General features: G+C 31.9%; 1 protein-coding gene across 1 annotated transcript; it reads right to left on the reverse strand.

Annotated features, from left to right (window-relative positions):
- Window positions 1–6,204: 6,204 nt before the first annotated feature.
- On the reverse strand, window positions 6,205–23,144 carry LOC132733876 (pre-mRNA-splicing factor SLU7-like). The gene is made up of 15 exons (XM_060720602.1): window positions 23,005–23,144; window positions 20,350–20,600; window positions 19,798–19,948; window positions 19,161–19,241; window positions 17,553–17,717; window positions 17,180–17,263; window positions 16,444–16,566; window positions 12,293–12,387; window positions 11,422–11,489; window positions 10,312–10,508; window positions 9,903–10,007; window positions 9,503–9,613; window positions 9,005–9,064; window positions 8,011–8,163; window positions 6,205–7,134 (listed from the first exon to the last, which is right to left on the reverse strand). Exons 2-15 carry the CDS (start codon window positions 20,514–20,516, stop codon window positions 6,961–6,963), a joined length of 1,734 nt encoding a protein of 577 aa, XP_060576585.1. The 5' UTR covers window positions 20,517–20,600; window positions 23,005–23,144; the 3' UTR covers window positions 6,205–6,960.
- Window positions 23,145–23,551: the final 407 nt, after the last annotated feature.

Below are 23,551 nucleotides of genomic sequence, written 5' to 3' on the forward strand. Positions count from 1 at the left end.
CCTTGCTTGTACAATTATCTGTCTTTCAAAAAGTGTGTAAGATTCCTGTTTATACGAGTCCTATTTGCACAAGTTTATTTGATCAAAGACTATTTGTACGAGCCCTATTTGTACAAGTCCTATTTGCGCGAGTTTATTTGTTCGATTCCTTTTTGTACGAGTTCCATTTGTACGAGTCCTATTTGTTTGAGTTCTTATGTGAGGGTTCTATTTGTACGAGTCATATTTGTGCGACTCTATTTGCGCGAGTTTATTTGTACGACTTTATTTGTTCGATCCCTTTTTGTACGAGTCCCATTTGTACGTGTCCTTTTTGTTCGAGTCCTATTTGTTCAAGTCCTATTTGTACGAGTCCTATTTGTGAGAGTTCTATTTGAATGAGTTATATTTGAAAGAGTCTTATTGAGTTCACGGCGATGTGGTACAAGTACCGTTAATTCAAGAAAGGGAACAGATAAGATAAATAAATATGTTTTACAATCGTAGCCTTGTAAAGACAAGAATGCATAAACTGTTATCGGGAAGTTCAAACAGATGACCCATGAACTTTGTCAGTTCACGACTGACCGTTATTTTAACGTATTTATAACCTACGTCATGTTACACCAACGCAGCATCTTCTAATTACTTAATGACAGACATTCCCTATGCAAGACCCGGAATTTCTCTATCTAATATCCTTCCAAGTTATCGAAAAAATCATGCCTGAACTTAAATATTACCACGATACGAGTTTGAGATGGTTTTTTTTATACTTCTTTACTTTTAATAACAGCGAATTACATGACGTCAACGGCATGTTTGTCCAGATTTGAAGTAATACCAGTTGCTTGGCATATATGTCGAGGAGTTTGATCAGTTAAAAACCCACTTTATTCTTTCTTTTTTATATTATTACTGAGTTATGAGGTTTAATCTGATTATATGTATGTTCGGTTATGGAATATTTTACAGTGTTTGTAACTTGAAGTATGCAGTTTATCAAGATGACTCACTGCTGATAGTTGAATACAATAAAGAAAGTGACCAACATATTGGTCGTAATAAGCTGCATCTTGGTCATACCAAATTATTTGTTTTTTTAGAAAGTTAAAAAACAGTGTTCTTTTCATTTGAAAATATACAATAGGAGTATGCATGTAACCAAACAGAAATGTACCTGTTGTAATATGAAATATAATAGAACCGGATATCAGTATATATGTTAAGTCTGTATTAAAACGTAAATGACCAATCAAGCTTTGCCATGTATTTGTTCACTTTTGTTGACTGTAATTTGAAAAATCCCAACCAATTGAAAATAAAGATTAACATCTAGGTCTGTGTGTTGTATATTTGCATAAAGATTAACCCTGATGTCCTGCCACGTTAACATATCTTCAGTGAGGGCTAATTAATGTATAAAGAAAAATGTTTACGGTTAAATGTTAGAAAAGAACACCTCCAAAATATTTGATTAACTCTTACTGACCCGTCTAATTACAAAGCAGTTTAAGATATAGATTTCAAAAGGAAAAAGTAAATATCTTATGCAAAAACATTCAAGTGTTTTCTACGTAATCGTATTGCAGGACAAAAAAAAATATTTTTCTTTAAATTAAATATATACAGTACGACTACATAATACTTTATAAACTACTAATGACATGTATCACACGACAGCAGAACAAACTGCACATTTCAATCGAAAATATATCTTGCAAAGGGATCAGGATCAATTATAACTTAAAATAACTTTTTAAAACACGTACGATTTCAATATGTAGAGCAATAGTGTGTGTTTCAATAAAAAAATCTGTAAAATATTAAAGTGTTTACTTTGTCATAAATTGTTGAACTGAACTATTTCAACTACTAGAAATACCAAAACTGTTGAAACGTTTTACTTTAATTTACTTACTCGGTGTTAAGTAAATGTTTATTTAAAAGAGTAACAGGTATTAAAATCATGTTATAATTATGACTAATATATCTATAAGTGTAAACAGTACAAAGTTAATGACCTATAGATCATAACAAGTACAGGGAATTCACGCCCACAATATCATGGTCTCGGATCATACATTTTAATGAACATGTCCGTAACACGGAACAAAATTATCTTTAAAAAATGTCACCCTGTCAGGCTGAACACAAGACATTAACCCTGGGCGTCATTCCATTGAACGCGTTCCAATAAAACCGTACCGACAACACACTCAGGGTAAAGTCCCTGTATATATAGTTGTTTAGATAAAGTAAACATTTTAGTACTTAAACAAAAAAGTAACATGTTTATTATCATAGAATCAACACTTGGTAGGTAATTCCCCTATGATGGTGGTTAAATATTGTCACAGATTGAGGTTTTAGATAGTTCTAGTGTCACACTAGATAAAGAATTATAAAAACGCTATATAAAGAATATTAAAATGAACTTCATAAATCTCCCTGACCTCGTCTCCTGTCATAGTGAAGGAAATTTAACTCTGTAATAAACTTACAGTACTTGCAATCAAATCCACATTAAATACACTACATTGTAAGAATTTAACAAGTACGTACTGATAAAGGCGTTCAAAGCTGACATAAGCAGTTGGTTATCAAACACTTTAGAACAGGTGTGCATGTGATAACATGGTTTTAAGTAAATTATCTTTGTTTTTAATTGTAACAAAATATCTATAGATGAACGCACGCACATCTCACATGCATCTTAACGTCAATTCAATCCTCACATTATATTAGATTTGCTGATAAGCTATAAATAAAAGAAATTACACAATCAACAACAAAAGACATGTAAAAAAAACTAAATGCACGAATTGTTGGTTTTTTTTCTCTCTCCTTTTCTAAAGTAAAAATATCGAAGGCGCACTCTTCAATTTTATACCATTCTGTTTGTTTTCTGAAAAGTGAAAACTTTGCATCTTCTTTGAGGTGATAGAACTAGCGGTTGACGGCCATCAAGTACAGAGGTAATACTAGGTTTTTTTTTCCAATGTGACAAATCACAGAACTTCCCATTTCTAAAGATAAAATCTAAAGTTAAAGTAAGTGATAAAAAGGCTTTTAGAAAATGCTAGTTAAGTTTCTTTTCTGAAATGTAAATGAAATTGTCAATGGTTTAATTCTGATGCAACATTGTTATCCACTCATTAAAACAGACAAAAAGGGTTGGCCAAATGTTGTTTATGTTTCATAAGATGAACTGGTATGTTGGCATGCAGGCAAACGTAAAAGCGTTAGTCACGCTTTACTGATTTTTTATAGCAAGGAAGAAGCTGAACTGACGTGTGTTAAACACAATTTTATGATAAGATTCTGTCATTCTCCTCGACTTATGGAGGTTGCTAAATGGTCATGAAAAAAGAAGTGAATAAGATATGAAATGGTGAGAAATGTTAACAATTGCGCTGCGCGTGTATTATTACAAAACATGGACCCTGATTACAAATACCCTGTTACAATCGATCCTGAAGTCAAGAATTTGACAATATTATTGTTTGACTTTTGTGTCATTAATTTTATTTGAACAACATGTATCATGTCGTGTCAGGTCAAATTGGCCATTGACCTCTGCCCGTCTTGTCTACACAGTCCTTATTTCAACAAACCACTGACGTCAACTTGAGCTTAAATTCAAATATTTATGACAATTTTCTACATTATTTATACACGTGTCTGTCATGAAATATTAACATAATGATGGTATACATAACAAATGAGGAATATATACACCCACATCAATATACAGACTTTAAATTCAAAATGATTATACATTTTTCAGAGCATGGAAACATCCACATAATATATTAACTAGCAACTTTACAATAAACAAGTTTTGTCTTATCTATTCAAAAAATAATAAAAAATACATTTCGACCCACCAACCCACTTCACACAAACTAAGTGAATCATGTCTAATAATTATATTATCGAGATTTGCAATTTTGAGGAATAACGAACGGTTGGTATACGGGTTGTTGGTATACGAGTGGTTGGTATACGAGTGGTTGGTATACGGGTGGTTGCTATACGAGTGGTTGGTATACGGGTGGTTGGTATACGAGTGGTTGGTATACGAGTGGTTGGTATACGCTTTAAGAAATGAAAAATGTTTAATGTTGCAATATTAACCAAAAGTACATTTTATATTTACGAAAATTATAAACAAAATGCATGAACACGTAAACACTAGCCTTGAATTAATAAACTTACAATTGATCCGTGAGTAACTAGTTACAATTGACAGAGTTTATCGGAGTTAAATAAATTAAATTCCAATTAATTACCCCATGCAGTCAAATAAATAATTTGTTTGCAAATAACCGCGAAGGTATGTTTATGAAATTAGAGAATTTGAATAATGTATTGTTTAAAATTCCTATTGCTGTTTTTAAGCATATTATTTTATCCATGGGTTATTAATGTGATTTTGTTTTGTTCTATAAGTTAACGATATTCGTACTATTCATTGATTAGATTTTGAAATGACAGATATTTATTAATAAGTGCACGTGGCGTTATTCCACCGTTTATCTCATATATATATATATGCGAAACAACGCACATTCGACCCCCCATTTTAGACCTCAAATAGTGAAAAAAATGTCCTGTTTGATCCCCAAACACATGTTTTCGTTTGAGAAATGTTGTTAGAAAAAATGATCACTTTTTTTCGGCGCCGCCTCCTATCAGAAAGATACATCAAGGTGGGGGGTGGGGGAGTGTGCACCCTTCTGTTTAGGGGTTTGAAGGGGGCGGCAGAAGATTTTGGACCTTTCAGAGGCTAGAATTGGCCTCAGGTCAATCATAAGGTAACGTGTAACTAACGCTGAAAAGCCTTTGCCTCTATCTCAATCAATTGAGAAGTTGCAGCACTTTGAAGTCAGTTTGGATGGGGATAAAACAACGTAAAATAGTGATTTTGGCAAATTTGAGATGTCCCCTCGTTGCCATGGTAACAGGAAATATAAGATTGAGCATGCCGTCACAATGGCTAGGGTGCAGTCAACATTTGTGCCAAGTTTGATGAATATAGGCATCTGTTATAGTTTCATAGCAATCTGAAATTGTAACCGGAGGCTTTTCAATGGAAACAGTCATTTTTTAACGAAATGCTTATGCACTAATGTGTTAATAACATATACGGGTAAATAAAAGAGGCCGTGTGCTAGCCGCACGATGACTATCTCTCAACCTAGGGATAGTAGATTCGAGCCCTACTGGGGTTATGACCATAGTCATGCTTGTTGTCAACAAATAAGTATAGGTGCCGCTAATTATAGAAACGAGATCCGTATTCAGACACCCCGACTACTTAGTCAGATCAGTGAATTTGTTACAACACAAGCAAAGATGTGACACTGTAACCATTACTAAGCGTTCAATTTAAATCTTACTTTTTAAGTTATGTATCTGATGTAAAATCATAAAGTTAAACCTTCAAGTTAATGCACGCAGAAGTTATAAACAAAACAGTCACGGATTACCAGTATAGTGAATACAAATTTCTCTCGCTTTGGAAACAGTAAATTACTATATTGTTATGTAAGTAGACACTGGAGTGTAAAGGTGATCAGAATAAATATCATCTTCGTAAAAAAGGTTATACTACTTTGAATGGTTTTAACTTTAATTTGTAATCTTGGGGATCAAACCTGGATATGAAATTAGAAGATCAACTACCGTATTGTTCTTCCATAATAGTTTTTGGGATAAAGATTACTTATAAAAGAAACTTATACATGTATATATTGTTGGCAGAATTTTGATCCAGCTTTTCTTTATGTATATTTCTTGTCCTGCTTCTTGAACTATGAGGGAAATTTAAGATGTTTTTTACGACATACCTTCAAACAATACAATAGCATAAACCGCAAGAGAATATTACTGCTTTTAAGTCAAATCGAAACATATACATGTATACAGTATCGGAATAGTAAGCCGCGTGGGTTTCGTCAATGACAAGACGTTGCTTCCTTGAGCATAAAAACTTTACACTCGTTGCTCGAGAGTGTATCTTTATAAGCTCATTGCTTCCTACACAATAAAACTAAAATAAATTCTGTATAAACTGTATATTAAATTACCCATTAAACTAAATACATGTATATTCTACTATTGTTTATAAAACAACATATATAACAATCTGAATACAATAAATATAAAACCAATTTATTTATATACATACATGTACATAATCTGTATTATAACAATATTAATTGTTATACGAGTTCACATCTATATTAATTAACAAACTATCAACATCTGTTTCAGTAACCAATGCCCTGATAACTCATTCTAAATCAACAACAACTTAAAATATTCCCACTGAACATTTAATTAAAAAAAGTTGTGTATAATTCATATGTCAATTGTTATTTTTTTTGTACTGAATGTCCTTCTGGTTCTTTGATAACTTGAACTGTCCATTAACATTACTTATAGATATCTTTGAATTTGAAAGAGTTCACTTATAATTTCACACTTTCTGTAAAAAATCAAATATAATACTGGTAAGTCTAGTGTATTGTCTGACTTCATAGATTATTAACCTGGCTCTAGTGCTATAAACAAATAAACAAGTAATAATTGCTGTAAGCATTCTAACATTTATATCAACTCATCTAAGAATTAAGGTAGTTCTCCACTAGAAGCACAATAAATAAGAATACTATTAGTACATTATTTTAGGACCAAAATAATTAATCATAATTGCAAGTGGTCTAATGATCGTTCATCTTTATTGAGAAAAATCTTTAAAATTCCTGAATACTGGACACTTGACAAACAGCTGTACTAAACTTCCATGAAACACCCGTATTTCATTAAAAACACATCCTCTTTTCAATCACATAAACTTATGCTCAGCATGAGTTCACGACCAGCATACTATACATTATTTATATCTCAGACAGGTGTCTGGGGGTTAAAACATTTATTATACATCAGATCACAGATATAAGAATAAAGATTTCATGTAAAGTTTGACATTGGGTCCTCCTCTCTCCGACGCTTCATCCTCCAAGCCTCCATTTCCTCCTCCGTCGGGGCTTTAGCCTCAAACATACTGTTATATGGTCTCTTTCTCTCATCCATCGCCAGGAATACCTCAGCTTTCTTCTGACTTTCCAATTCTCTCTTCAGAGCCTGTACAAATAATAAACAAGATATAAAACTGGTTGCCAGTAAAAATAAATTATAACATTTGACGAAAAGGGTAAACCTACAAATTCTTTTTCAATTTATTTTATGCAATTTGATAAAAGATACACACAACAATATCCCCATTTAAGATATAAAGTGCATAATATCAATTATATGTACAGTTAAACCAATCATTTTTAATTATTTACATTAAAAAATTCAAATATGTTATGCATACATGTTTACTATAAAAAGTCAATTTCTTACAATTGTTATAGCTAAAGGGAGACAATATCACACAGAAAAAGATGTATTATAAATCATTTACAAGGGAGATAAGCATAGAGGAAAAGAAATATTGTATCTATGGTGCCAGTTTTTTACCATTCTTACCCATGTACAATAAATTACAATAAACTATATATAGTATAGCACATTTCATCATGCTGAACTAAACTGTCATAGTGATGTGAATATATAATAGTCTATCGTCAGTAAAGAAGCATCTTTACCAAAATATGAATACAGCTAACAGTGTAGAGCTTGGTTAGACTGTACAGAAATACAGTCATACCTGCCTTTATCCATGTGGGAAATGCCAGAAATTATGACTGCTACCATATTTTTAGTTATAAAGATTTTTCACAGGTTATATGGTCCTATATGAACAGTCACATAACTTGTCAGAAATATCTATAATGAATTAACAATATAGCAAGCATCTTTTTTCAGAGAAAAAAACTAGATTTCTTCATAAATTGACAGCAGCTGTGTATATAAAACTATATTAGCGTCACGCTTATCCAATGAAAAGCAATGTTACAAACGTTCAGTATTATAAAAATAGTTAATGAACATTAATAGTAAAACAACATTTACCTTCTTTAATTTTTTCTCTTTACGTCTCTCCATCTCGGCCTCGGATAAATCACTATCATCACTCTCACTACTGCTCTCCCTTTTCTTCTTCTTCTTGTGTTTATTCTTCTTCTTTTTCTTCTTCTTTTTATCTTTTGACTTTTCTTGGTGTTGCTAAAATTGATACATAAAATGTTAACATGAACTGTATCATTTCAATTATATTTATAGAGAGATATATGTTTGCATATTTCCTAAAGAGGGAATGATGCATCCACAAAATCGCTGCTAAACATTTAAAACCCAACTCAAATAATAACACTTTCTTCTGTTAACTCACAACATCAATGTGTGTTAACTTAAAGAGACATTTTATGTTACAACTTTTTGAGAATCAGCCATAAGATTGTGGAGAGAAAAACTTAATTTTACTGGATATGAATAATATAAAATGTCATTAGATATAGCTAGAACACCCTTTAATATTTTCATGAAAGAATGTCTTTAAATATCACTGACAAGAAATTACAAACAACTCAAAGCTAACAAAAACACTGTCATGAGGTAGTATGAAATAATCATCATTCCTGATATACCTAGACAAAAGATACATCGTTTAAAAAGTTTTATTTTCTCCCATCATTTCTTTACGTGGGACTGGAGAGGGGGTGATGTAATTGGTGTAAGAAGACTGGAGGCTTTAATTGTATAGATACAAGATGGATCAACAACCACTATTCTCCAGTGAATGTGAAGGAAAACCTAAAAGGAAGACTTATTTAGGTGAACACCTCTGTTTGTCTAAAATAGACGGAAATCCAGGTAGAACCAATAATTTTGCAGAAACCAACTTAATCACATCTTCACACCAAAGAGTTAAATGTTTGTTTCTTTGAACTTAACCAACTGAAATAATGGCAAGCCATTTGAAATCAGCAAACTTAATAATTTAGTAACAGGTACAATTCACACTGGGAATTTTTTTTAAAAGATGTAAAACACAGTGTAAACTTACTTCTAATAAAGATTTTTGTGGAATTTCTTCTTGTTCCTCTTCTACAGGTATAAGACTTCTCTATAAATTAATAGAAAATACATGTAATATGGTTATTTCTGTGTCCTTACATATTTACAACAATATGATGAACAACATAACTTTATATAAGACATAGTTTTTTCTCCAATAAGTAATTCTTCTACATAGTAACTAATAAGTACAATGTGTAACACCATTTTTAATGAACATCTACTTAAAATTAAAACACTTAACATTATGATTTAAACTTGCCAAAGGGACTTCGACACAAAAAAGTAACATACAAGTATTTGTCTGTCTCATGTATTAATTTAATAAAAATATTTACTCTCTTCTGTCACCTGAAATATGACAAACAAGATTAACAGCAACACTGGACTACCAGTAAGGAGCCTAGCAGGATACCAAACAAGTTGACATTGATACTAGTATGTGCTTATTCATGACCTATAAGAACATGAAATAGTAAATAGTTACCTCATGTGCAGCATCTATGCCTGCCTGGCCGGTACAGTATGATTCTTTTATGGTTGAACAACAACATTTGAACCCCCAACTCCCGGCATGCCAATATGATCCCCAAACACTCTATAACAACAAAAATCATCATTATACTTTACTATACTTGCACTTATAAACAGACATAAACTATAAAGAAACAAATAGTTCAAAAACTTAATCAGTTTGGATTTTTCTCAAAACTCCAAAGTATGAAATATTTTCTATGTAAAAGTATGTGTAAAACAGTCCAAGAAACATATGAGTTCAAATATATATCCTCCAATATATATTCTCTGATTTCACTAACTGTATTTTAAAAACATAAACTTTTAATTTCTTACATAAAGTATTCTGACTGATTTAGATTATATCTTACTGTATGGTTATTAATATAAACATCCTCTTCGTATTTTGATCGTACTACAGGTTTCTCCGCCCCTTTTAACACTGTACCATGTCTCGAATACTCTACATAATCTTCCTGAAAAAATACATGATCACAATAAATATTACTTTAAGTTCCTATAAAGACTAGCTGGTAATCAAAGTATTAGTCAAATCAAAGACACAATTTGCTTGTATTTTTATGATTATTTTTAATAATAAATAGAGTACCTGAAACAAAACTGAAGTAGTGCAGGTCAAACAGTTTTAGGTCATGAACAAAGATAACTTGGCAGCACAGACTAAATCTTAATGTAACAGTTTTCTTAACAACATGAACACTCACTTGAATTTTGTATAATAACGATCATAAATTAATCAGATATGGAGAAACAACTTACTGTTTGAGCCAGTAATAATTGTTTTGGTGGAGCTTCTAAATGTTCCTCCCCTCCATATTTCTCTAGGATACTGTTCTTTGCCTGAACTTTTGTATCTTCTTTACGTTGTTTGACCTCTCTAGCCAAAAGTTCAAGTTTTGTAGGATCAGCCTGAATATGTACATCTGAACCATGCTCATATGCTTCCCACGCAAATACTAAAATAATTAAAACATAATTAAGATTCTTCACATTCAATCGTGCCAATAAGATATTTAAAACTATCACTCTAATTGTTGTATAATACAAATGTATTAGATGATCCAATGTTACTGAAGCCATGAAATGATTTAAACAATGATGTAACCCTACTTAAAATAACAGAATAATACTTTATTCCAGAACATTTAATTCTGTTTACATACAATATTTCATGAGTGTTAAATAACAGAGACATCGGAGATTAACCATAATTATAAAGATAATTATAGAAAAAATATGATTGTTAAATTTTTGTTTTTAAATTATACGCATTAACATCTCAGTGACTTAAGTCCTGCATTGTTTTAATATTATATAAATGTATCTATTTTTAGTCTTTAAAATAATGACATTGAAAATTTAGCAGTATACAGGCTTGCTAGATTTACTCATAACTTTAGACTGACAAACTATAAACATTTATATTCCTATTATTGATAATGAACACTGCCAAAAATGGAAGATGAATCAGTCCATTTTTTGTTTGTTGGGTTTTTCTTCGCACCAACACAGGATAGGTCATATGGTGACTTTCAGGATTTACTGGACGAGATAGACATCTGGCCTTCCTTGTATTATTTCAGGCACCGGAGCAGAACAACTGACACTCCACTCTGTTAGCTTGCTGGATAGCTTCCTCACATGAATGAGTCCAAAGTCCAAATTGGGATTTAAACCAACAGCAGTGAGGGGCAAGTGATTTGAAATCAATGACTGTATCAACGTGGCCACAGATACACCTACTAATCCATTAAATCAATTCTGCAAGGAAAGTGTAAATTTACACTTAGAACAAATAACTAACTTGCCAAGAATTAAAGTATCTAACATGATAAAAGGAAAAGATCAAGTGAATGTGTTTTCACCCACCTTGTTTTTTAGCAAAGTTTTGTGCATCCCCTGAATATCTTGTAAAATTGTCACCATGATACTGAGTTCTATAGAAAGAGATAAAAAACAAATTTTTTGTACAGCTTTTATCAAAATAAATTCAAAATATTAAGATTTTGGTTAATCTTTACCAGATAAATAGTGAATAAAAAATTCACTTCATCAGGACTTTTGTTTTTGAGTTTCTGTACTGGCTATAAATTGTTGAACAATAGAGATAACATTATTCTGTCCCACAAGTCTTATTGATAACCATTAAATTAATTACATCTGGACCAAGTTAATTATTCTTATGTAGACAATAATTCTTCTACAATTGTAAATTGTTTAATCTAAAAATAGAGCAGATATAAAAAGAACATTAATTCTGCTATGTTTCTATCTGTACAAATTATACAGGTATTATTCCAGACAACAACTAAAAGTAAGAACAGGCAATGATCTTCCATTAACAAACATTGTAGCTTTTCTACATAACAAAATAGGTTTCAAGCTGGTGTCTACTAATATAGTATTAAGGAAGAAAAAGTGAAACATTATCGGGAAAGTGCGGTAAGTTATGGTATAGCTTATAATAAAATTGTCACAAAAATCTTGATTGACCATAAACATGAAAATTTACAAAACTGACATATTGCTTTGACTTTGTAACAGACCATAAATAATGTGAGGGACTTTGAAAACAAGTTACTAAAATAAAGTATGTAACAATCATGATAGAGTGTGGTCACACTGTACACGAGACTGTTCACGATGATCACCACAGCCTGACTCTGTACTACTGACATTATCATGTCATTTTTTACCACCTCTAACAATCTAATAGTTGAGATAAAAGGATAACTCTTACTGTTGTTCCTTGCCTGTATTCTGGAATGGGTTATCTCTCATGGATCTTGTTTTAGGATCATAGTAGGCCGAGTTCACATCCAGGTTATACAAATACTGAAATAATAATGGTAATCAGAGGGGGCATTAATATCACATTATCATATTCAACATTATAATATTTTAGGAATTAAAAGAAAAAATTTGATTTTATTATATTTTGTATAAATAGGCATTATATATCAGAATTTTTGCAACGTCAGTATTAACTTTTAAAGTTATCACTTCACAAGCTTTGTGCAAAATGGTTGTATCTTCTCTTTTATGTTATATGAGTTACAACTGTGTCACATAAAATCATCATTTTTACTCTGTGGATTCAAAAACTACCGTTACTTAAGTTTATAGGAATATCACTAAGAACATTTTTTATCAATAAGTCACATTGCCTGCTCCCTAAATTTACTGTTATAACAAAACAACAATACAGAACTTACCTTGGCAGTATCTTCACGTATACGCAAGTTTCTCACAGTAATTCTCTAAACAACAATACAGAACTTACCTTGGCAGTATCTTCACGTATACGTAAGTTTCTCACAGAAATTCTCTATACAACAATACAGAACTTACCTTTGCAGTATCTTCACGTATACGTAAGTTTCTCACAGTAATACTCTATACAACAATACAGAACTTACCTTGGCAGTATCTTCACGTATACGTAAGTTTCTCACAGTAATACTCTATACAACAATACAGAACTTACCTTGGCAGTATCTTCACGTATACGTAAGTTTCTCACAGTAATACTCTATACAACAATACAGAACTTACCTTGGCAGTATCTTCACGTATACGTAAGTTTCTCACAGTAATTCTCTATACAACAATACAGAACTTACCTTGGCAGTATCTTCACGTATACGTAAGTTTCTCACAGTAATACTCTATACAACAATACAGAACTTACCTTGGCAGTATCTTCACGTATACGTTAGTTTCTCACAGTAATTCTCTATACAACAATATAGAACTTACCTTGGCAGTATCTTCACGTATACGTAAGTTTCTCACAGTAATACTCTATACAACAATACAGAACTTACCTTGGCAGTATCTTCACGTATACGCAAGTTTCTCACAGTAATTCTCTATACAACAATACAGAACTTACCTTGGCAGTATCTTCACGTATACGTAAGTTTCTCACAGTAATACTCTATACAACAATACAGAACTTACCTTGGCAGTATCTTCACGTATACGTAAGTTTCTCACAGTAATACTCTATACAACAATACAGAACTTACCTTGGCAGTATCTTCACGTATACGTAAGTTTCTCACAGAAATTCTCTATACAACAATACAGAACTTACCTTGGCAGTATCTTCACGTATACGTAAGTTTCTCACAGTAATTCTCTATACAACAATACAGAACTAACCTTGGCAGTATCTTCACGTATACGTAAGTTTCTCACAGTAATACTCTATACAACAATACAGAACTTACCTTGGCAGTATCTTCACGTATACGTAAGTTTCTCACAGAAATTCTCTATACAACAATACAGAACTTACCTTGGCAGTATCTTCACGTATACGTTAGTTTCTCACAGTAATTCTCTATACAACAATACGGAACTTACCTTGGCAGTATCTTCACGTATACGTAAGTTTCTCACAGTAATTCTCTATACAACAATACGGAACTTACCTTGGCAGTATCTTCACGTATACGTAAGTTTCTCACAGTAATACTCTATACAACAATACAGAACTTACCTTGGCAGTATCTTCACGTATACGTAAGTTTCTCACAGAAATTCTCTATACAACAATACAGAACTTACCTTGGCAGTATCTTCACGTATACGTAAGTTTCTCACAGTAATACTCTATACAACAATACAGAACTTACCTTGGCAGTATCTTCACGTATACGTTAGTTTCTCACAGTAATTCTCTATACAACAATACAGAACTTACCTTGGCAGTATCTTCACGTATACGTAAGTTTCTCACAGAAATTCTCTATACAACAATACAGAACTTACCTTGGCAGTATCTTCACGTATACGTTAGTTTCTCACAGTAATTCTCTATACAACAATACAGAACTTACCTTGGCAGTATCTTCACGTATACGTAAGTTTCTCACAGTAATACTCTATACAACAATACAGAACTTACCTTGGCAGTATCTTCACGTATACGTAAGTTTCTCACAGAAATTCTCTATACAACAATACAGAACTTACCTTGGCAGTATCTTCACGTATACGTAAGTTTTTCTCACAGTAATACTCTATACAACAATACAGAACTTTCCTTGGCAGTATCTTCACGTATACGTAAGTTTCTCACAGTAATTCTCCATACAACAATACAGAACTTACCTTGGCAGTATCTTCACGTATACGTAAGTTTCTCACAGTAATACTCTATACAACAATACAGAACTTTCCTTGGCAGTATCTTCACGTATACGTAAGTTTCTCACAGTAATTCTCCATACAACAATACAGAACTTACCTTGGCAGTATCTTCACGTATACGTAAGTTTCTCACAGTAATACTCTATACAACAATACAGAACTTACCTTGGCAGTATCTTCACGTATACGTAAGTTTCTCACAGTAATTCTCTATACAACAATACAGAACTTACCTTGGCAGTATCTTCACGTATACGTAAGTTTCTCACAGTAATTCTCTATACAACAATACAGAACTTACCTTGGCAGTATCTTCACGTATACGTAAGTTTCTCACAGTAATTCTCCATACAACAATACAGAACTTACCTTGGCAGTATCTTCACGTATACGTAAGTTTCTCACAGTAATACTCTATACAACAATACAGAACTTACCTTGGCAGTATCTTCACGTATACGTAAGTTTCTCACAGTAATTCTCTATACAACAATACAGAACTTACCTTGGCAGTATCTTCATGTATACGTAAGTTTCTCACAGAAATTCTCTATACAACAATACAGAACTTACCTTGGCAGTATCTTCATGTATACGTAAGTTTCTCACAGTAATTCTCTATACAACAATACAGAACTTACCTTGGCAGTATCTTCACGTATACGTAAGTTTCTCACAGTAATTCTCTATACAACAATACAGAACTTACCTTGGCAGTATCTTCACGTATACGTAAGTTTCTCACAGTAATTCTCTATACAACAATACAGAACTTACCTTGGCAGTATTTTCACGTATACGTAAGTTTCTCACAGTAATTCTCCATACAACAATACAGAACTTACCTTGGCAGTATCTTCACGTATACGTAAGTTTCTCACAGTAATTCTCTATACAACAATACGGAACTTACCTTGGCAGTATCTTCACGTATACGTAAGTTTCTCACAGAAATTCTCTATACAACAATCCAGAACTTACCTTGGCAGTATCTTCACGTATACGTAAGTTTCTCACAGTAATTCTCTATACAACAATCCAGAACTTACCTTGGCAGTATCTTCACGTATACGTAAGTTTCTCACAGTAATACTCTATACAACAATCCAGAAACTTACCTTGGCAGTATCTTCATGTATACGTAAGTTTCTCACAGTAATTCTCTATACAACAATACAGAACTTACCTTGGCAGTATCTTCATGTATACGTAAGTTTCTCACAGTAATTCTCTATACAACAATCCAGAACTTACCTTGGCAGTATCTTCACGTATACGTAAGTTTTCTCACAGTAATTCTCTATACAACAATCCAGAACTTACCTTGGCAGTATCTTCACGTATACGTTAGTTTCTCACAGTAATACTCTATACAACAATACAGAACTTACCTTGGCAGTATCTTCATGTATACGTAAGTTTCTCACAGTAATTCTCTATACAACAATCCAGAACTTACCTTGGCAGTATCTTCACGTATACGTAAGTTTCTCACAGTAATTCTCTATACAACAATCCAGAACTTACCTTGGCAGTATCTTCACGTATACGTTAGTTTCTCACAGTAATTCTCTATACAACAATACAGAACTTACCTTGGCAGTATTTTCACGTATACGTAAGTTTCTCACAGTAATTCTCCATACAACAATACAGAACTTACCTTGGCAGTATCTTCATGTATACGTAAGTTTCTCACAGTAATTCTCTATACAACAATCCAGAACTTACCTTGGCAGTATCTTCACGTATACGTAAGTTTCTCACAGTAATTCTCTGTTTGGTTTCAAACTTCTGGCCTGGCATGGCAACATCATCAGCATATTTATCTTCATCGTCTGAGTCATCCTTTGTCTATAATAACATAATATGTTTGCTTTAATATACATGTGTATGTCAGCTTTAATATACATGTATATATATTCATCACATAACTATGCTGCTTTTGCGACTCAGTAAAAAAGGTATGGCATGGACATGCTTACATTTTGAGGTGAAGTCATTTGCGTTAGACAAACATATCCTTAAAGCTTGCTAAAGGTACCTCAATGAAAAAATGATTACCTGAAAAATGGTTCTTTTTTAGGTATGTGATGAATAGAGGCTCTCATAATATAATTTATTCAACTTGTTCAATAAATTAAGTATTGAACATATACTCATACAATTTCCTCTATGTATAGTACTGTACACAAACTAGACAAAGAGATTTTAAATGATTTTTTTTATAAATGATTCATTTCCATCTCTTATGAGACTGAACACAGAGAACTCCATGCATCCTAATGTCAAACCTTTAACAGTCTTGTTATAAAAAGTTAAGTGAATTTTTTTAAGAAACATAGCAAACAAAATATTTTATTATTTTTTATGCTATCACATATCCTTTTCTTTATAAATTTTATCACAACAAAACCAACAATTAAAACATATATTTTTTTATTCTATGAGAGAAGTTGTGACATACTTGTGTGTCTGTTCTTTCTTCAGTATCTTCATTTCCCTCCAACAACTCTTTCTCTATATCATGTTCCTTTAACATTCTTTTTGCCTGAAATATATCAAATAAATTGTTTTAAGGTTATCTCTACGTTTCACTGTCATCTGTTTAATGTGAATTTTAAATGTTTTATACTGAAAATGTTAGTGCAATTAAATGTATTACACACAAACAAGAGACATTTGCTTCTTCTGGAAGAGACAGACAAAAGATTGAAATTTGTCTTTAAAATTTCTTGCATAATCAGAATGAGTAAACTTTTCCAACATAATGAATTATCTTAACTGACCTTATCATAATGAATTAACTTGGCTTGTTTAATTTAACTAAGATCACTAACCTGTTCTATTTTCTCAAACTCCTCATAAACTCTTTGATGTTCATCAGGATTATAACCATTCCATCTATCTCTCTTTCCCTCATAGTCAAACTCTAAATCTGGCTGTATATGTTCATCTGGAGCAAAACTATCACCTGTAAACTTAGCACCAATCTTTCTTGGTCGCTGAAATTATATGAAAAGAAAAGAAAGTTCAACAATAGCTTAAAACTTATATGACAACTTATATTGACTGTATACCTGCATATATCTGACATAGTGTGTGTTTAAACTCAGTTGTAATTGCACAATTGATCAAACTAGGAATCATTTTAATATTTGTCACTAACAATAATGTTAGTAAAGAGACATTTATTTTTCATGTGTTTTTTTAATTCAAAATATGATCTGGTTATATTATTGATATATCAAAATTGAATATATAAATTTATATTATTAAGATATTAAATTTACCAGGTAGTAAAGTGTTAGCAATTAGACTGTATGATATAAACTGTCATCATGGTGTTATACCAGTTATCTAAGTAATCTCACAATCTCAATTATAACATACATGTACTAAAAGAAAGTATGTTTTCTTATGTTCATTTCTATTGACCTTTGAAATCTATATCCAGGGTTCGAACATGCCAAAAAAGGGGGAGAAGTGACTTTGCCCGTCAGACAAAAAAAAGAGAGATTTTTTATGAGAAAAGGGTTTAAAAATGATTTAATATTCAAAATTACGAAAAATATTTAACCAAATGTTGAAAATCTCCTAGTATAAGATGTACATTTATACAGCAATTTTAAATGACAGTTATTTTAATCCCTTATTCAGCTGGATCAGAAAGTCACCAGTATAAAACTGTTTACTGTTTGCTGGCCAACTTTTAATCTCATCTTTATTATTAAGATTATAATTAATAAAGATCAGTTCCACAATGGAAACCAGACATGTTCATTTTAAGAAAGTTAAGGATTAAAATATTTATCTGGTTTTGATTGTCCTCAAAAAAAGTGAAGTCAGAGTGGCTATAGAAGGCATTTGTCTCTAAATATTACTTAGCAAAACAAGACCTTTAAGCCAGTTTTCAATCATTTTATGTACTTATTGTGACAACTTCTGTATTTAATATTTTAAAATAATGTATATTAATGACAACAACTCTTATTGTGCTGAATAGATGTTATCTGGAATTCTGAAAATGTTGGTTTTTCAAAGCTAATCCGTAGGTACAAACAAACTGTTACTGTTATAGCTATATGGTACAAGATTGGTCACAATAGATTAGTTAACCTGTTGCGATATTTTCAAAACTGTAAAAGTTTGTTTGTTTGGATTGACTGGGAAAAAACAAATAGTCTAAATTCCGGAGTTAATCTATTTGTACACATGTAATTGGTTTGACCTGCTTTGAGAAATAATTTCAGTATTATAAATAAAATACTAAAACTGAGAAGACAGCAAAACTTATAGTCTGATAAATCATCACGGTTGTGCAGACTCACCTGCATCTTTACTGGTGGTGGAGGTCAATTACTGAAGCCCAGTGGGTTAATAAACTAATATTACAACTTGAAAACATCTTAATGCAAAAACAATATTACATGTATAAACTGAATTACCTCTAGACAATCTTTTTTCTTATGTGTCATTGCACCACAGTTTTCACAAGCGCCTTTCCTGAACTTGGTAGTGATTGCCCCCTAGAAATATAAATCATAATCATATTATAAGTTTGTCAATGTGCTCTTCAATATTCAAATTGGATTATGAACTGTTTGATATTAACTGTATTCTGTCAAATGATTAAAAGCATTATAAATTTACATACTTAGTTTACCTTGATTGTGACGAAAACTTGAAGCTAATTTTTTTTTTCTTGAGTCCACTTCCTGGAACTAACCAGTACTTACAACATGTAAGGAAACTTAAAACAGACCCAAGTTGGACTTGAAACCAAAATTTCTGAATTCAGAGGCAGGCAACTTGACTTAAAGCCTTGAAATTTGTATGGCATTTATTTTTTTGATAAAAATTGGTTAAATGTGAGCTGACTAAGTACATACATGTATATAAAATCTCTAAAGGGTGATCAATATATGGACTCTAGTAGAACTTTGATCAAGAGTAAAGCTTTTTGTCTCAGTGAATATGCCAATGGCATGTAATTTATTCTACACATTGTATGATTGGCAAACAGCTAGTACATGTATAAAATCACATCATCAATTAATAACAACACTGTGAGAAATAACTTACATCTTTAACACCTTTATTGAACCACTGTGTGAGTTTAGAGAAATCTTTTTGTTTCTCTGGTTGTGGCCTTTGATGTTTTAATGTAGGACGGTGTTCCCCAAAATACCACGGTACTTGCATAATATACTGAGGAATGTGTGGATTTATGTCCCTGAATTATAAAACAATGATAATGTAATTTATATTCTTATTATAATGTCATAACTGAAAATTATGAACTATTTTCATCAACCATTAAATTCTTATTATCACAGAGATGTCTAGTTCTTATAATTTAGTGGAAGTTACAAGAATTGAAACATAATCATTGTACAATTTAATATAATTAAAATAACTGACTTCATTTTTTTCCACCTTTAGTTATTTAAAAATAAATACTATGCAAATTCTGATCAAGTTTGAACTATAAAATATGAATGTTTAAAAAAAACTGTTAAAATCAACATAAAGTCAATGTTTTTACTTTTTAGTGTGTGTTAATGACATATCTATCAACAGAATATCTTGTTACAATGTAAATGCATATATTCATAGCAACAATATTTAACTTACTTTCCTTCTTCATCTTGCATTGCTGGCACTGTACCAGCTTTTCTCGCCTCTTCAAGCTCCTTCATTTTCTTATAGTCCTCCCTCGACTTCTTCTGTGGTTCGTCCGACTCATCTGTCTTAGCCTGTTTGGCTATTACAGATGGCGGCAAACTGGTGGAGAACGCCATCTTGTTTCCACTACCTGCTCACACTGGTCAGGGTAATTGCTGACAAAAAGCTTATAGAATGTTTTCTTCACAGTTTTAGGAAATCTGTAAAAAAAAATTATTATATAGTAAATAATAAAAGATTATTATATATCTAACATATTGACCCACATAAACAAAGTTCTGTTCAAAGACTTTACATTGCACTATTACGAATATTTATGGAAATAGAATCTGGTACTTCTTAATGGTCCTGAATGAGGTATCCAAAACATGGTCTTTTTCCCCTAGGTAGATATATCAAATTTAACGGAGATTTACATCATTTTTAAATTTCAGGGGTCCAGTGGATGCAGAATTTAAGGGATCCAACCACTAATTTAAGCGACCCAACTACTAATTCAAGGTTTTCCAGGGTTTCTACTAGGAATTTTTATTTAAGAGTACCAGGGACTCGTGCTCATAAAATATGAGGGTCCCAGAGAAAAATATGAGGGTCCTCATCATTTATTACTTTAAAGTAAGGTATTACTTATATATATATTGTCTAGGTTTAATTCTTTACATTTATATACATTGTTCAACTACATATGCATTTTTATTAACCTTGTTAAATAAAATAAAAAATATAAACTATTTATTATTTATTGTTACTTTTTCATTTCTTTCATTTGGCTGAATGTTTGTGCAACTTGCATAATGTCAAGATCTTTCATATCTGGTCCGACATACGTCTTGATGACGGACAAATGTATCTACTATTTTGGAAGTTCAAACATCCATTTTCCGAGGCAAATGGATTACATTGTTTGGTTGAGACGCAATGGCTGCATTTCATATCCGTGGTCGTCTCGTTTTGGACGAGCCACGGGTAAGTTAACTTAGCCACTTTTCATTAAAATTAGGGGAGCAGCCGACATGTTTTACGATTTATTTTAGAACAAAAAACGCATAGACTGGGACGCTTTTTAAGGTCGACTAAATTCTAGTGTGCGCCGTTTTATTCCGTATTTAACTGTAATTAATTGAAAGAAAGATAACTCTGCTGTATTCAATATTAGAACCCGTCTACCAAATTACGTCATTTCCTTTAAAGAAGCGGAAGAATTTCCAAATGATATTTACGGAGGAAAATTTAATTTGCGTCCCCATGGACGCACACTTAGAGTAATTGAGGGTCCTAGGTTACTATTTTAGCGTCAAGGACGCAGGAAATGTGCGTCAATAGAAACCCTGGTTTTCAAACACTAATTTAAGCAGTTTCCTTACTTTACTCAATTATTTACTGATATCTTAAATGTAGCAAGCACTCGTACTGCAAGGTTTTATTAATGATTTTAAGCAAAATGTAATAAGCCAATATTATATTTTTATGCATCCCCTTGTATGTTAAAACAGTTTTTCTGGTTTCATATCTCATTTTCGTTCCAACTAAAATTGACATTCGGAAAACCATGGAGCTTAATAAAGATGGAGAAGAAACTTTGATGTCACACAGTTAAATTCAGTATCGGCTGAATTGTGTTTACTTAAGTTATATGTCGCAGGATTTTCCGAGGTTTTAGGCATCCTGGGTTAAAGTTGCCAAATTACCGCCATATTAAATTCCCAGAGATACATCAATAAAAAGATGAAGCATTTTCTTCTTACATAGAAGCAATAGTTCTTTATTCTAAACCGTACATATACACACTTTTCCAAACAAATCCCTGTCGGCAATGTAAACATTAATTTACTAAAATCGCCGAAGTTTAACGCGAGTGCAAGAATCAGAGACTAGGGGGAAACCCGATATCAAAAAAGCGCGCAAAGGATTGTGGATCTGAATCTGACTATCGTCTATTTTCAGAGCTCCCTATCCATTGTATGTAGATCTGTGGGAAAACCTTGCCAATTACTTCTACTAGACTGGTTCTAAAACCCGGGAACCATTTTAGGTCAGGGAAGCAGATCAGCCCTAATATCAAGTTTCGCAAAGTACATTTTCCAAAATGGGACACTCTTAGTGTATTCACGGTTGTTTTATAAAAACGTTTGTAAATACGTAAACTTTGACTGATTCAAGGCTATGGAACAATTTATGATAAATAACCAACAAAATAATTACCTTTTTAATGCAACTTACTAAATAATAATTTGGCAGCTGGGTTAAATAAATAAATAAATGCGTTATAAAATCTATATATTCATAAAAATTATGTAAGAGAGCACCATTTAAGAATTAGGCTTATTCATATCAAAGATCTAGTTGGTTATAAATTATTCATACATAAAAACAACAACAAAAACAATAAATGTAATCATGTTTGCGCTTCGTTTCAAAGACGTAAAATTTGACAAATCGCGAAATCATATTACAAAACTAAATTTCTGCTATTTTTCTCAACTATTACAACTTATCACCTAAAAATGCATTACATTTTCATTCAGTTAAACTTAATTTGTGAAAAACATGTATCTTTTTTATATTAGATAAGTGATATAAAAATTAAAAACGAAATTTGCTTACAAAATATTTTCTTTGCGTAAACGTAAGAATAATAAGTTGTGACGTTATTGTAGGTATTAGACTGCCAAGATTCTGACGTCAAGCATTTCTAGACCATAGAAAGACGTTTCTTAACGTCACACGTTTTCCTCCCTTTTTTATGCTAATATAAATTTGATTCTTTTGATTTAACAAAATTTCTTAATACATATATAAAGTTTAATGGTATTTTTCATTAAATGATGACCATAATCACGGATTTATATTACCTTGTAATATAAATCCGTGCCATAATATTGATTATTTATTTTAAATAACTGCGCTCTGTTCTATCTGTTATTTTTCAGACTAATAACAGTTTTCAAGGTCACTTTCTTAGAATGCATGTATGTATGTAGTTTATGCTTAATGAGGGTCCATCCGCCCTTTCGAGCACAAAATGCAGCTTTCGCTGTCGAGTACGGACCCCGGACATGTCACCAGTCATGCCCTTAAAGTGTTAATTTTGAAGCACAAAGTGGTGATAATTTACCTCCATGCAATTTCCACGGAGTTTTAGCCAAAGATA

Source organism: Ruditapes philippinarum, unplaced genomic scaffold (assembly GCF_026571515.1).
Source record: "Ruditapes philippinarum isolate M1 unplaced genomic scaffold, ASM2657151v2 ctg105_1_1_1_1, whole genome shotgun sequence".
NCBI classification, from domain to species: domain Eukaryota; kingdom Metazoa; phylum Mollusca; class Bivalvia; order Venerida; family Veneridae; genus Ruditapes; species Ruditapes philippinarum.

Coding starts and splice junctions, on each gene's coding strand:
- LOC132733876 (XM_060720602.1), bottom strand. CDS start 20,516: ATGGCGTTCTCCACCAGTTTGCCGCCATCTGTAATAGCCAAACAGGCT. Junction 16,567..17,179: donor AAGAAAGAACAGACACACAA/GTATGTCACAAC, acceptor ATGTTATTATAG/ACAAAGGATGACTCAGACGA. Junction 9,614..9,902: donor TTTATATTAATAACCATACA/GTAAGATATAAT, acceptor TTGTTGTTATAG/AGTGTTTGGGGATCATATTG.